The following is a 13,515-nucleotide window of genomic DNA, read 5'->3' as shown; positions in this document are numbered from 1 at the left end:
GCAGCTGAGTGAAGTGGAGCCTGAGGAGGAAGCACCGGTTAGCCCCGGTTTCACTACAGGCAGATTCACTCGCTACAGGGGCGAGGAAATAAAACCTGAACAGCCAATCAGAGTGATCTCTCTCACCGACAAGCTCCGCCACCGATTCAACATGCTCAATCAGCCGAAAAGCCACTGACACCAAAGTGCCGACGGTGCGGGACACACCGCAAAAACTAGGGCAACAGACGCTCACCGACGGCCCGACTTTGGTCGACGGCCGACCGTCGGCTTGGTGTGTCAGGGCCTAAACTACCAGAGGAGCCATTTTTGGTTCAAATATAATATATAATATTTACCATTAGGTGGTGACTGTGAAGTAAAGTATTTATGAATATTTGGTACCTTGCAGCTAAAGTAAACAAATCTGTTCGTGCATTATTAAAATATTTAAAATGAATTCAATATTTTCCTCAAAGACTTTTCCTTTCTGGATTTGTAATCCACAGCTGGCTTCACTGAAGAAACTCAAGATGAGCCACTGCTCCTGATGTTCAGCAACATTTAGACAAAAGGCTCCAGGCTGTGGACGTCACTGTGACTCACACTTAGGTTGATGATAGTTACAACGTTTTTTTATAATTATTTTAGGACTATATGTTACACATGTTTACATAATGTAAGAATCATTTTGGATGACGATGATGACGCTAAATGAAAATTAAAATGTTCCGATGATTAAATTCTATGGAGCCTAATTTTTGGTCAAAGCCACAGGGAGACATTACAGAGGGGCTAAAGAGCCGCAGGTTGCTGATCCCTGTGCTCGACACTTTAACAGGGTAGAACCTTTGTCAGGCCTGTCTTGCAGCCAATCAGAATGTGTTTCAGCTTTGCTGGAGAAGGGCAAAGCGAGCACGTAGGGTCTTCTCCGTCTCATTGGCAGGACATCATATTATGAAGCTAGTTTGTTTGTCCCACAGCTCCTCCCAAGAGAACTTTCTCTTGTGGCTGACACGTTGACACCAGGCTCAAAGTGTGGGCAGCATGGAGCTGGTGCTGGTTCTGAGAGGACTGCTGAAGGCCCGACTGAGGGTGGAACATGTTCATCATCAAATGATGGACAATTTGCAGCACTTCACTCATACATGGGCTGTTAGGGGGTTTTATGCTCTGTGGGGGAGGACGGAGGACGCTGAGTATGAACTTCTGAAACTCTCTTTGTGTTGTTGTTTGTTGTTGTTGTTGTTTGTTGTTTGTTGTTGGCCTGCAGCATATGCGATGGTGGTTTTGTTGACTCCTTGAAGTGGTTTAACCAAAGGGACTTTGAAACCCAAAACCAACTCCCTCCCATCTCATCCACTGTCCTTGTTGTGCTTGAGACACGGCCTTCGTGCACCTCTTTGCCTGCTCTTGTCGGCGCACCTCCCCAACCACAAGACCTCCTCGTTGAGATGAGGTCGCACTGTGCCGGGACGCTCTGCTCCCTCCAAGGCTTCCTCTTCCTTGCTGCGCACGTCAAACAATGTCCCAGTGTTTAAAGACTGATATTGCTTGTTACGTAGCTGCAGACGGGGTCGATTTCCCTCCAGTAGAGTGTGTAGGAGCTGTTTGGGCTCCACATGTGATCCTGTCTGTGTCATTTCCAACCCGATTGTGGAGCATCTCTACCAAACAAAAGTCTCTGCTTCTTTTCAATCAGTGTGAATACATTTCATTTGGTTTCTACACAGTGACATGAGTGTGTTTGATCCAGTTCAATAATGATAAATGAGACGCTGCAGCGATCAGGTCTCATCTGAAGGAACACACTCATGTTGTCTGAAGACACAGGTGATTATTTTAAACACACCGTGATGAGTTCGTGTTCAGTCCGTCAGACAGGAAACAACTCGTGACAACTGAAACTCAAACCTACGATGCTCCGCGTACCTGCACAACACCCGACCTGCGCGCTGATTAGACTTCCTCCATCATTAATTAACTTTTCCTATTAAGTTTCCTCGTTCTGCTCTTAGTGGCAGCTGTTATCCTGCAGATAACGCGCACACACACACACACACACACACACACAGTAATCAGTCAGGGGGAAACTGTTTCCTCGGAGGACCACAGAGTCAGTCGGGTTATCTGATTGGCTCTAAGTACTTCTTACATCCACACTGACATATCCCATGATGCACGGCGGGTTGTACTTTATTGGTTCGTTATCAAAGTGTAAAGATAACGAAGGTAAGAGCCTCCTTCAGAACATTCTGTGTTTTTATGTGCGAGTTAATTGTTTGGTGATAATGGCTTTTCATTTTTATTATGTGATCTCATTATTCTGTCTGTGTGCAGTTTGACTCGTTTCACTGTGAAGACCAACTCTGCTGTTTCTTTACAAGTTGATCGAAAACAAATTAGAAACATTTTCTGTCTCTGTGGATCAGTTTGACTTCACTGGACTCGACACCTGAAGCTTTACACTCACACACGTATGAACAGAGATAACTGGCACTGTTTCATAACTGCAGCTCTGCAACACACGTGTTCACATATGTCTCTACTACGGCAGAATAAAACTACTCTGATCTTCATCAAAGTCAAAGGTCAACAGGTCAAAGGTCAACAGTCAAGTGGATGAAAATAGCTAAATAATGTTTAGTAGAATAAATGGCGATCAGGAGAAAGGAGTATGTCCTTGAGACAGGTGATGGACTCATATCAAAATAGAAGATAAGCTACATAATCATGAACCTGCTCTGTGATCATGTGACCCTGTAGAGTGACGTATGGGAACATGTGTGTGACATGTTTGTGTTTGTCAGTTTGTTTTCGTCTTTCTTACAGACTTACTTGCTCATTTTTCTGTATGTGCTGGAGTCCATCTCCATACTATAAATAAAACATGTATTCTTGTATGCCCAGAATCACACTGTGTATGACTTCACAAAATGTTATACCTCCTGCAAATATATCGAATTCATCATATTTCTACATGTCTTTAATATCTACGCTGTGTTAAGACCTTATTTTCTTATTCTGAAAAGCAGAGGAAGTCACGTGTTTGTCCTGGGCTGAGAAATGTCCTGAAAAATGACTGCAGGGTGATAAATCATCAGATCAAATCAGGAGTAAAAAATATTTTTTCTTCAGTCTTGAGGCTCCTTTAATTAAATATTAGTCAGATTGTGTGTCGACCTGAAACAGTGTAAAGAGTATATGACTGTCAGCTCTTAGTTTATGTAACAAGTACGCAGAAATATTTAAGTAAACTGTTTTGAAAGAAGGCAGTTTCTTTTTTCCCCTCATCAAAATGTAGCGTTAATTTGGATCGTTGTTTGGCTCCTTTCTGACAAGATATCATGACATGGTTGGTGCAGATGGATGAACACTGGTCTGAATTGTCAGTTGCACGAGCCGTACAGGTGTCAAGTCTCAGGCTGCTGTCAGCCCTAGAGTGGTCTCCTCTGGTCTGAATCAGGGACTCATGTTGTTCCAAAGTTGTATAATTGCCTAGAGTTGGTTCGTGTTCTCACGGCAGCATTTACAAGAGGACCAGATCAAATGCCTTGTGTGAGAAAGCTGCTCTTGATTGGTCAGAATTTCCATGTGGGAAAAATCCAGGAAGTAAAGCAAACGTTGAAGAAGAGTACACTTGCAAGATAAATGTGACACTTTCTAATGTCACAATGGAGGGACAACTACGCAGGTTGATTTTAGCGCTGCTCATCGTGGACTATATTGCTGTCATTGTTCATTTTAGTCAAACCATACAGTTTGAAAACGAGGCGCGGCTCCAACTAGAAAACAATGTTTTGATGCATTGGATGTGCTGAATGTGCATATTAAGGCAGTACAGGAGGAGGTGCACATTAATAATCCTCCAGGACTGTAACATGCTCATGTTTAACCCAAACAATGTGTCATGTGACTGCAGTTGCTTCACATCCAGGTCGGAACACCTTCTCACCACAAACCAACCGCACCAGAGTTCCTTTGGAACCGGACCGAGACCACCTCTTCAAGAAGGTCTCGGTCCGGTTGTTTTGGTGTGTTCACACCTGCACAAATGAACCGCACTGAGGGGGCAAACACACTGGACAGAGCAGGAGTGAACATTTGTGCCAAATTTGAAGAAATTCTCTTCAGTTGTTCTTCAAGTGTTACCTTCATGAGAATGAGAGGGACGGACAACCCTAAAACAGAATGCCTCTAGCCATGGCTGTCACCAGCACAGAGGCACACACGTCACCTTAATCTGTAAAGTAGCCGAAGCTGTCAGAGAAAAGTAATGGAGTACAAGTAGAAGGTGAGGTAAGATTAGAAAACTCAAGAACAAGTACCTCACATTGGTACAAACTCTTCCATCCTCGCCTCCAACACACTGACTGCAGGTAAACACAGTCTTGTCTCTGTGCTGCAGCTCTCAGTGTAAAATAAGAGGGGGAGTCATGTGGTCAGAGAAGAGCAGGAACCACAGAAGAAGAAAACAGACCCTGAAGGATCTGTACTGAGACAGTGCGCAGTGAGCGGAGTGTGTTTCGAAGCAACATGCTGACAGATGGTGTGAATGTTCAGAGTCTCTGGAACAGACTGTCAGTGTTCACATGAGCCTCCTCCACTCTGATCTGCTGCTAACGCGCTTTAACCCGCCGCCGTTACCATGGAGACGTCCACGCTTTAATTAGAAACACACATTCAATTAGAGCTGGGCCGCATTCAACACGCTCACACACAACACAACACAACACAATACACACGACACACACCTACACTGGCTGCATGTATAAACAAACACCCACACACTCATATTTATATTTACAAAGATGCTTTCTGAAACATGTTCGGAAACGTGTGTGATCTGTGTGTGTGGAGGTGTGTATTCTCTGTATGAGTGTGTGTGTGTACCTCCAGCTGGAGTGTGTGTTCTTTCTGCAGCCGTTGGATCTCCTCCTGATGCTCAAGAGAGTTCTTCTCGATGTTCTCCTGCAGAGATCAAATAAGACGTCAGATTAATTCACATTATTTTATTCATACGATTATAAAAACTTAAAGTAGTTCTCCCCCGATTTACCGCCACACTACTAAAACTGTCGGTGCGTTTCCATGACGACAGAGAAAACATATTTATTTAAAATCCCTGTAAACAATGTGTCACAGTGGGACTAACACACCCAGATCATGTGACTCCTGCATGTATACAGTCAATCAGACCCAAACTGGCCGAGGCGCTCTGAGCATGCTCCACAGTTTCCGCCCCGGGCTTTGACCCGGAAGTCCAATAGCATTAAATGTGTAAGAGAAGAAGAAGCCGGTAACAACATGGAGAAATCTACATCCAGAGCCGTGACTTTTTGGACGGACCAAATGTACAGAGCTGTAAAGTTGTCCACCATGGTACCAGTTAGCAGCTAGCTAAATCTATACATAACTCACCTGTTTACATTTATTATGTTTCAAAGTTAGACATATTTGAGGGCAGGGCCTCTTTGATTGACAGGTGTGTGTCATCTATTGACAAGTTGCTACCAAGGCAATAATGTGTGTTAGATAATGTAAGCATGGTGTGACCCCAGATTCAGAGCACAGGCGTAGCTGTCACTGTTTGTGTGTTTTCAGTTCATGAAAGTTAACTGTAAAGTTTTGGTCTATAAAAACAGGGTACATGCAGGAATCCTGAGGTTAATTTCAATACCTTTTTAAGACTTTTTAAAACCTTCCAAAAAAAAACCTTAAGACCTCATCGTCACTTCAAGCTTTCGTTAGCAGCAACGCATCTTTAACTTACTAAACAGTTGTAGTTTGCAAGTAAATCTATGGAGCACAAACATACAACACAACTCAGATGAGAAGGATTTTTTATTGTCTTTTGCTCCTCTGTTTGGCGCCTAGACGTGCGCCGTCGTGTGATGTCGCACAGGTATGCGCACGGCCCTGAGTGGCAGTCCGAGTGTGCCTACCTACACATCGTTGTTTGTAATAGTCGCGAGGAGGAAAATAAATTATACACTCATGGATACTTTTTGTCAAAGCTTGAATGCCAAGAAAATGTAATACTCCATAAAATTGCGATTAAGACTTTTTAATACTTTTTAAGAGCCTTAATTTTCCGACATTTGATTTATTAACTTTTAATACTTTTTAAGACCCCGCGGACACCCTGAAAAATCTTGTCAGAGTTCAGTTGAACTCAAAGATCCTCTAAAGAGTTGCATGTTCTGTTTTTCCTCTGAGAACATTTTGTTTAAATGTTTTAAGCCAGTTTTTCGGCAGCAAAAATGAGCATTAGCATTGTCAGTTAGCCATAGCTGTAAATACAACATGCTAACCAAAATAGCAGCTAGCATTAGGCTTAGTACCGCCTTCCTATCCAAATTTGGTCACTTCTCTCCTAAAATCTGAGGTAGCTACGGCTGAAATGACAAACTCGAAGCTTCAAAGCCGGAAACCAAAAATGAACGGGTGACTGTGTCCATTATTTAAACTATCAGTGTGTTAAACTCACAAACTGTACATAAAGATGGAGGTGCATCAGATACACTGATCTCATATGGTGTGTGTGTGTATTATTGGCTAGCTAAAAAAATTCCATCCAATATTTTGGATATATATAAATAATGTTTCATACATGTGATCTGGAGCTCATGTTACAATGTTCTACTGTCAGCGTTCAGAGTCTCTGATTGGACAGAAAGTCATGAAGCTGCTGAGGACACACACTCACACGGTGGAGATGATGGTGGGTTAGCCTAACCCTCCATCGTCTCCACGTCAGGTGCGTGAGAACACGACCTCCTGTCAGACTGACCTCGGCCTCCTTCAGTCGTCTCTCGAACCATCCTTTGGTTCCCTCCATGGACAGAACCTGAGCCTGCAGCTCCTCCACCCGCTGCTGGAGACCCTCCAGCTCCTTCGTCCGAGCCTCAAAACACACAAACACACAGATACACATTAATACAACGTGTGATGATCACATGTGGACGGCACAGGATCAAACATGAGAAGCTGCTGTGTCACCACCATCATTCTTTACTAGATAACTGTCAGATTTATTTTCCAACTCCTTCCTCTCCTCCTCAACTTTCACTTCCTGTCCCTGCTGCACCTCCTTCCTGTCTCCCCTCCGGTTTACCTTTTCATCTCTGAGCTGCTGTCGGATCTCCTCCTCTGAGCGATTCTTGTCTTCATGGAGTCCTCTGAGCTCCTTCTCATAACGAGCCCTCACCCCGAGGACCTGAGAGGAGAGGGGAGGAAGGAGGGAAGGAAGGAAAGGAAAGGAAATGAGGAGAGTAAACAAAGAAATGAGAGGAGACACAGAAAAACATTTGACCTGAAATCATTTATAAAGTCTGATACAACAGTTTAATATTTCTGCAGCTGAATGAGACGCAAATAAAAATGAAGAAGAGGGAAAAAGAACGGATCAGTAACAGATGACTGAAGGAAAGAAAGAACATTCATTCATTCATTCATCTTCTAACCGCTTCATCCTCTTGAGGGTCGCGGGGGGGCTGGAGCCTATCCCAGCTGACATCGGGCGAGAGGCAGGGTTCACCCTGGACAGGTCGCCAGACTATCGCAGGGCTGACACATAGAGACAAACAACCATTCACACTCACATTCACACCTATGGACAATTTAGAGTTATCAATTAACCTAGTCCCCAATCTGCATGTCTTTGGACTGTGGGAGGAAGCCGGAGTGCCCGGAGAGAACCCACGCAGACACGGGGAGAACATGCAAACTCCGCACAGAAGGGCTCCCACACCCGGGATCGAACCGGCAACCCTCTTGCTGTGAGGCGACAGTGCTAACCACCACACCACCGTGCCGCCCCGAAAGAAAGAACATAAAACAGATAAAAGAAATAAATAAAATAAAAAAAATCGTCGGGAAAAGAAAAACTGAGAAGGAGGACGAATAAAGAGAATACTGAAGAAGAGAAGTGGGAGAGATGAAATCTAAAACACACAACCTCCTTCTCATGCTGCAGCTTGAGGTCTGACAGCGCCTCCTTGTGGTCGGACTTCTCCTGGTTCAGCTGGATGGCCATGTCGTCCAACATGGCCTTCCTCTTCTCTGCTGTCTGTTACACAGACACACACACACACACACACACACACACACACACACACACACACATATTAGTGATGATGTTCATTAGTGTTTAGAAGCTTAATGGCTTAATGTGTCTTTATGTTCATCACACAAACAAGTGTGTGTGTGTGTGTGTGTGTGTGTGTGTGTGTGTACCTTCTTAGCCTCGTCCAGATCTCTCAGCAGTTTCTCCTTCTCTTGTCCTTCCTCTGTTAACTGCTCCAACAACTTCCTGTTGGCGAAACTCGACTCCTGAAGGAAACAGACGAGAAATAAAAAGCGTACTAAATCTGTCGTCCATTAAAGTGAACCAGCATCAGACTCACCTGTGTGTGTGTGTGTGTGTGTGTGTGTGTTACCTGCAGCTGGGAGTCCAGGTCGTCCCTCTGAGCCAACAGACTCTCCTGTTCAGCTCGTCTCTGCTGCAGCTCGGCCGTCAGCGCCTCCTGCTGCTCACGCAACAGATTCATCTCCTGCGTCTTCACCGTCTGGATCTGCACACGGTCATCACACAAACTTTGTTTACTTCATCATTCTTTTGTAAACAACCGTCCCTCAGTACAGAGTGTGATGATGGAGAGGATTAATGAGGATGAAGCCATGAACATTACAGACAGTGGAACACAGAGGACGACAGGTGACAGCAACACGTGCCAAAAACAACAGACGGAATTTAGTAGAAAGCAGCATGATGACAGAAGTGTGACACGTGTCAATATTTGGGAGACAGTAGAGGACAAGAGATGAACACAGAGGACAGCAGACTGTCATCTACTTTAACCTTGACAGCAGAATTCTGTATCACAGTCGGTGCTTTCAGTGAAGCAGATGAGATGAAGATGAATGACACAGAGAACACACACAGTTCTAGTTCAGGTTCTTCAGATGTTCGGGTTCTTGTTAAAGTACTGGAGTCAGCTGCAGCAGCTAAAGTACATTTGAGTTTAGTTTTTATCACCAAATAAAAACAGGCTGCAGCTCACAAACCAGTTCAGATTACAGCCAGGTGGAAACGTTGTGCAGCTAACAGACAGAGCTAACGTTAGCACGCTAATATCTGAGCCGTCTGAGGTCAAAGAGGTGACCTGGAGTTAAAGAAACTGTGAAAGAAGGAAAGGTGATGATGTCAGTGACGGCGTTGGAGGAGCCAGACTTTGGTGTCACTTCTGTTGGAGTCAAATCAAACTAAAACCCATCGTATCTTTGTTGGTTCACCTTTGACTGAAAAATCCTTCCACCAGATTAAACACACACATTTCATGATGACGATGACATTTTTATCTAAATGTGCTTGTTTGTGGTCGGCTTCTGGTTTCTGTAGTACGGAGCAGACGTGACTTACGACGGCTCTGTCTTTATTTTATTCAGTCATCTACATCTGACCTGACAAAATCTAATGATGTCTGTATAAAGTTTTCAGTCTGTTCATCTCACGTGAATCATTTTATCTGTAGCAACATGTGTGTAGTCGACAAAATGTCATATTAATAATTTATATAATAATAAATAATACTTGGCAGTGTGTATTGATACGATATAACGACACTATGCTGCATAACGTCCATTAGCTTAGCATCAGATATTTCCCTGTCATTATAAACTGCATGAACACTATCAACTGTGACACTAACATGTCTCCATGTGCTCTGACAGAAATAAAACAAAGTCATAATAAACACAAATATATATCTCCTCTAGTCTCTCAGACATGAAGGATGGAGCCGCCTCTCTTCCAGCACCCATAATATAAAATGACACTGATCGCCCCCCCGGCCCACTCTTCACATCGCCGCCATGTGGTCGGAGACACACGACTTTAAAATGGAGCTGGTGTTGGCAGCAGCAGTTTGTCCCTTCTGCTACGATCACACTGCCTCGCTGACACTGCTGTACAGATCTGAGTTTATCTAACACGGCGGCCAACATGGAGACGTGACCACGTGTTTATTTCATGTATGTGTGGATATGTGTTCGTAGCCTGGCGAAACGCGAATGGGTCTGGACACGGAGTGTACATTTTCTCTATTCCCGAGGGGCGGTATCAACGGCTGTCACTTAAAGTGCCCCTTCACGCAATTGGAAAGACGGAAAACCAACCAGAGTAAACGAAACGTGTGTCGTAGGCTAGCGCAACGCAGCTGTAAACAGACCAGCAAGCTGCAGCAGAGCTGTGACGATGTTGCCGTCTTTGCGGATTTCCTCCTCACTGTGGACTCCGAGTTGCATGGCTGTGATTCCCAGCTTGGTCCCATCTTTTTCCCGATCAACGGAGCCAGTTGGTAAATTAAACTTTTACCAAACCCCGTAGGAAGGACGGCAAACACATCCTTTTGTTTAATGAAAGCTTTCAGCGCAGCCGTTTGTTCTGCTTTTAAAGAAAACGTACATTCCAGTTCGTTCAACACATTTACCATCGCAGTTTCAAAATCAGAAGCCATGTTGGTTGTTTACGAAATGCACTCACTCCGCTCCTTGTCCCTCCTGTTCTGATGACGTGATTTCAAATAACCCGCCCCAAAGTAATAAACAGTTGTGATTGGCCCGGTAAGCTTTAACCGATGCCAGAATTCACCTTAATGATTGCATGGCCAGACTGATCTGCGGAGCAAAATCGAATATGAGCTCGTGAGATCAGGATGGTTTCACCAGGGTAATGTGTTCCTGCTGTGACGATAAATAACCATCCACCTACTGTCTGAGGTATGTACTGCTGCACGTTTCCTCACAACTGATGACTGAAGTCTTCACCAGCTGAGACACTTTGAGTTCCACTGGTGGAACCTCATTCAGTAAATCATGAGGCTGAAACCCATTAGTTACGGAGAACTTAGTGAAGGGAGCAACCGTGTCCCGATCACTACGTTGGGTTCTCACTGAAGGTTCTCTCTCTGTTTGATCTACAGCAGAATGACACCAACCACTCAGTAATGACTCCAGACGACAGATGTGTTTATGATAAAGTATTAAATGTTGTGTCGCTGCACCAACAGCAGCCACAGTTCAGGTTCTACATCAGTTCTACAGCTGCTGATCTTTGAAGGTGCTTTGTATTAATTCAGAAGTGTTCCTTCTACACAAAGTCACGGGGGTCTACATTAGTTTGAGACCATCTATCTAAGGTCAAGGTTCTAGAGGGGGTCTAGGTCGGGTCTGAGACATAGTTACCTGTTCCAGAGCGCACAGATTAGTCCTCAGAGCACTGTTCTCCTGTAAGCAGGGGCACAGGTCCACACTGAGAACGCTGTGCTAACAAATCCACCTTGAATCACCGGGTTTGTAGGTCGACTTTTACGTGACGCTTTTTCAGTGTCATTACTAGTTCTATAGTCGACAGAACCCTGAGGTTCTCTGTGATGTTCTCCAGGTTCATAGATGAGCTACATGGTTTTTCCTCGCAGTGCTGTTTAGGTTCCAAACTACATTTTCAGTGTTTGTCGTGCCTGATCGAGGGCAGATATGATTTCCTTTAGAACCATGATGTTCTTCAGGTTTGCTGTGGGTTCTAGAACAACTGGGTTAATCCTTGGAACAATGTTCTCTGGCCAAGAGGTTTAAAACAATTAACACATCCACTCGATCACATCGGTTTCTGGCAGTTACGTTATTATTGGAAAAATGTTTTGGCATAAGAAACTGTTCTGTAGTGACTCATTTCCCTCAGAGAATGGTTGTAGGGGTGAAGTGTTAGATGATATCATGTCAGAGGAGAACATTTAATAGAACCCTGTCTTGTGTTTTGGGGTCAAGCGTCTCAGTATGTTGTAGAGCAGCTAGTTCAGTCCTCAGAGATGATGCAGTGTTAAGGTTCTATGTAAGGTTCTCCAGGTACATGAGGTGTTTAATGGCAGCTCAGTCAGTCCATGAAACACCTTCTGGGTGATGTTCTCTAGGTTTGTTACCTGTTCTAGAGCAGCTAGGTTTGTCCTCAGAGCATCGTTCTCCTGCAGGATGTTGTCCACCTGCTCCTGACTGACTGCGCTCTGACTGGCTACCTGCAGTACCGACGCACCACAGGCAGGGGGCAGCAAACACAGCAGGACAGAAAGAACCCAGCAGAGAGAACCAAAAGGAACACCAACAAAGGAACACAGTGAAGAGCAGTGAAACACAAATCAGAACAAGAGGAGGAGGACAGAAACAAACAGGAACAACCAAAGAACAAAAACAGAAAACAGTGAGAAGAAGAAAGAAGAAAGAAGAGAGGAGGAGAAGAAGAGAGGAGGAGAAGAAGAGAGGAGGAGAAGAAGAGAAGGATAAAGTCAGAAACACAGAGAGCAGCAGGCAGAAAAACACCAAAGGTTCCACTGGCAAAGTGATGAAACAGATTTCAGGGGTCAGTCTGAGTCAAATCCATCCCATAAAGCCTTGTCTCCTTCCTTCAACCCTTGCCTTGTCTCCTCCTCCCTCCCTCCCTCCCTCCCTCTGACCAGCCTCCTTTCAGAGAGACATTAAACTGGGTGTGACACTTGTACTCTGATGTCATGATCAGTGTGGAGCCGTACAGCAGCTGTGTTATCTGGTGATGTGTGAGCAGAGCTGTGAAACTCTAAATGTGTTCAACTATTTCTACATGAAGATAAAAATCTAAAACAGCTTCTTTTTACATCTGAATTTTACTGCACTGCTCCCACAGGTTTTCTTTGCCCTGAGTTCAGGCTCACAGGCTCCTGCTGCATAATGCCTGACAGTGTGAACGTCAGGACGTTGAGTTTCCTGTAAACTATCATTCCCTCTTTGGACTCACTGTGTTTCCTGGTTGAGTGTGCATGTGCAAGTGTGTGTGTGTGTTACCTGGTCTTTCAGGTTGTGCAGAGCCAGTTCATGTTCCTTCTCTTTGCTCTGCAGCTGCTCTCTCAGCTCAGCTGTCAGCTAAACAACAAACACAAACAGCTCAGTCACAGATTAGACGAAGTGACTGATTGATTTGTCTTCATCTTGTGTCATTCACACAAACATGGACCCAACTCTCTATAGCTTTACAAGACACCATGACAATAACGTTGCAGTGATCGTGTTACTTTACTGCTGAACAAAATACTTCTGAAACAAAACTCAGGGTTTTTTTTGATCATCCAACCAAAACAAATCAACATTTTACTCCTCATTTTCTCTCAGTATGAAATTTCTGCTGGCCCTAATTAGTATAATCAACATTTTAAAATGATTTCGTTACTGCTGCTGGTTGAATCTTTAGTAATGGTGTTAATACTGAGGTACAAACAATGTTTAAACATGCTCCATGTAACACTGACTCAGGAAACATGTGTGCTCTTCTTCACACATGACCAGACCAGGAGGGTTGAGGACCGTACACATGCCGCGTTTCTTGCTCCCTCAAATTTATTGTTTTCAATGTTGATGCACGACAGGTGCTCAAACAAACACCGGTTAGCATCTTTAGCCCCGTTGCGTCAGTTAGCATCTTTAGCCCCGTTGCGTCAGTTAGCATCTTTA

General features: G+C 44.3%; 1 protein-coding gene across 4 annotated transcripts in view; it reads right to left on the bottom strand.

Moving 5' to 3' along the window:
* gripap1 (GRIP1 associated protein 1) overlaps nt 1–13,515 on the bottom strand; it is a 65,404-nt gene that overhangs the window by 27,820 nt on the left and 24,069 nt on the right. For 3 of the 4 annotated variants that reach the window (XM_050064438.1, XM_050064435.1, XM_050064437.1), the window contains exons 14-21: nt 12,853–12,930; nt 11,961–12,053; nt 8,421–8,555; nt 8,218–8,313; nt 7,940–8,050; nt 7,097–7,198; nt 6,773–6,886; nt 4,873–4,950 (exon numbers count right to left, since the gene is read on the bottom strand). In XM_050064438.1, the coding sequence (XP_049920395.1) occupies nt 4,873–4,950; nt 6,773–6,886; nt 7,097–7,198; nt 7,940–8,050; nt 8,218–8,313; nt 8,421–8,555; nt 11,961–12,053; nt 12,853–12,930 (807 nt within the window). The remainder of the gene's footprint in view (nt 1–4,872; nt 4,951–6,772; nt 6,887–7,096; nt 7,199–7,939; nt 8,051–8,217; nt 8,314–8,420; nt 8,556–11,960; nt 12,054–12,852; nt 12,931–13,515) is intronic. The other variant, XM_050064436.1, reaches the window with a different exon arrangement.

The sequence above is a fragment of the Epinephelus moara genome, chromosome 16 (genome assembly GCF_006386435.1).
Source record: "Epinephelus moara isolate mb chromosome 16, YSFRI_EMoa_1.0, whole genome shotgun sequence".
NCBI classification, from domain to species: Eukaryota; Metazoa; Chordata; class Actinopteri; order Perciformes; family Serranidae; genus Epinephelus; species Epinephelus moara.
The sequence above is the reverse complement of the archived record's forward strand: the minus strand, read 5'-3'. Positions and strand labels throughout refer to the sequence as shown.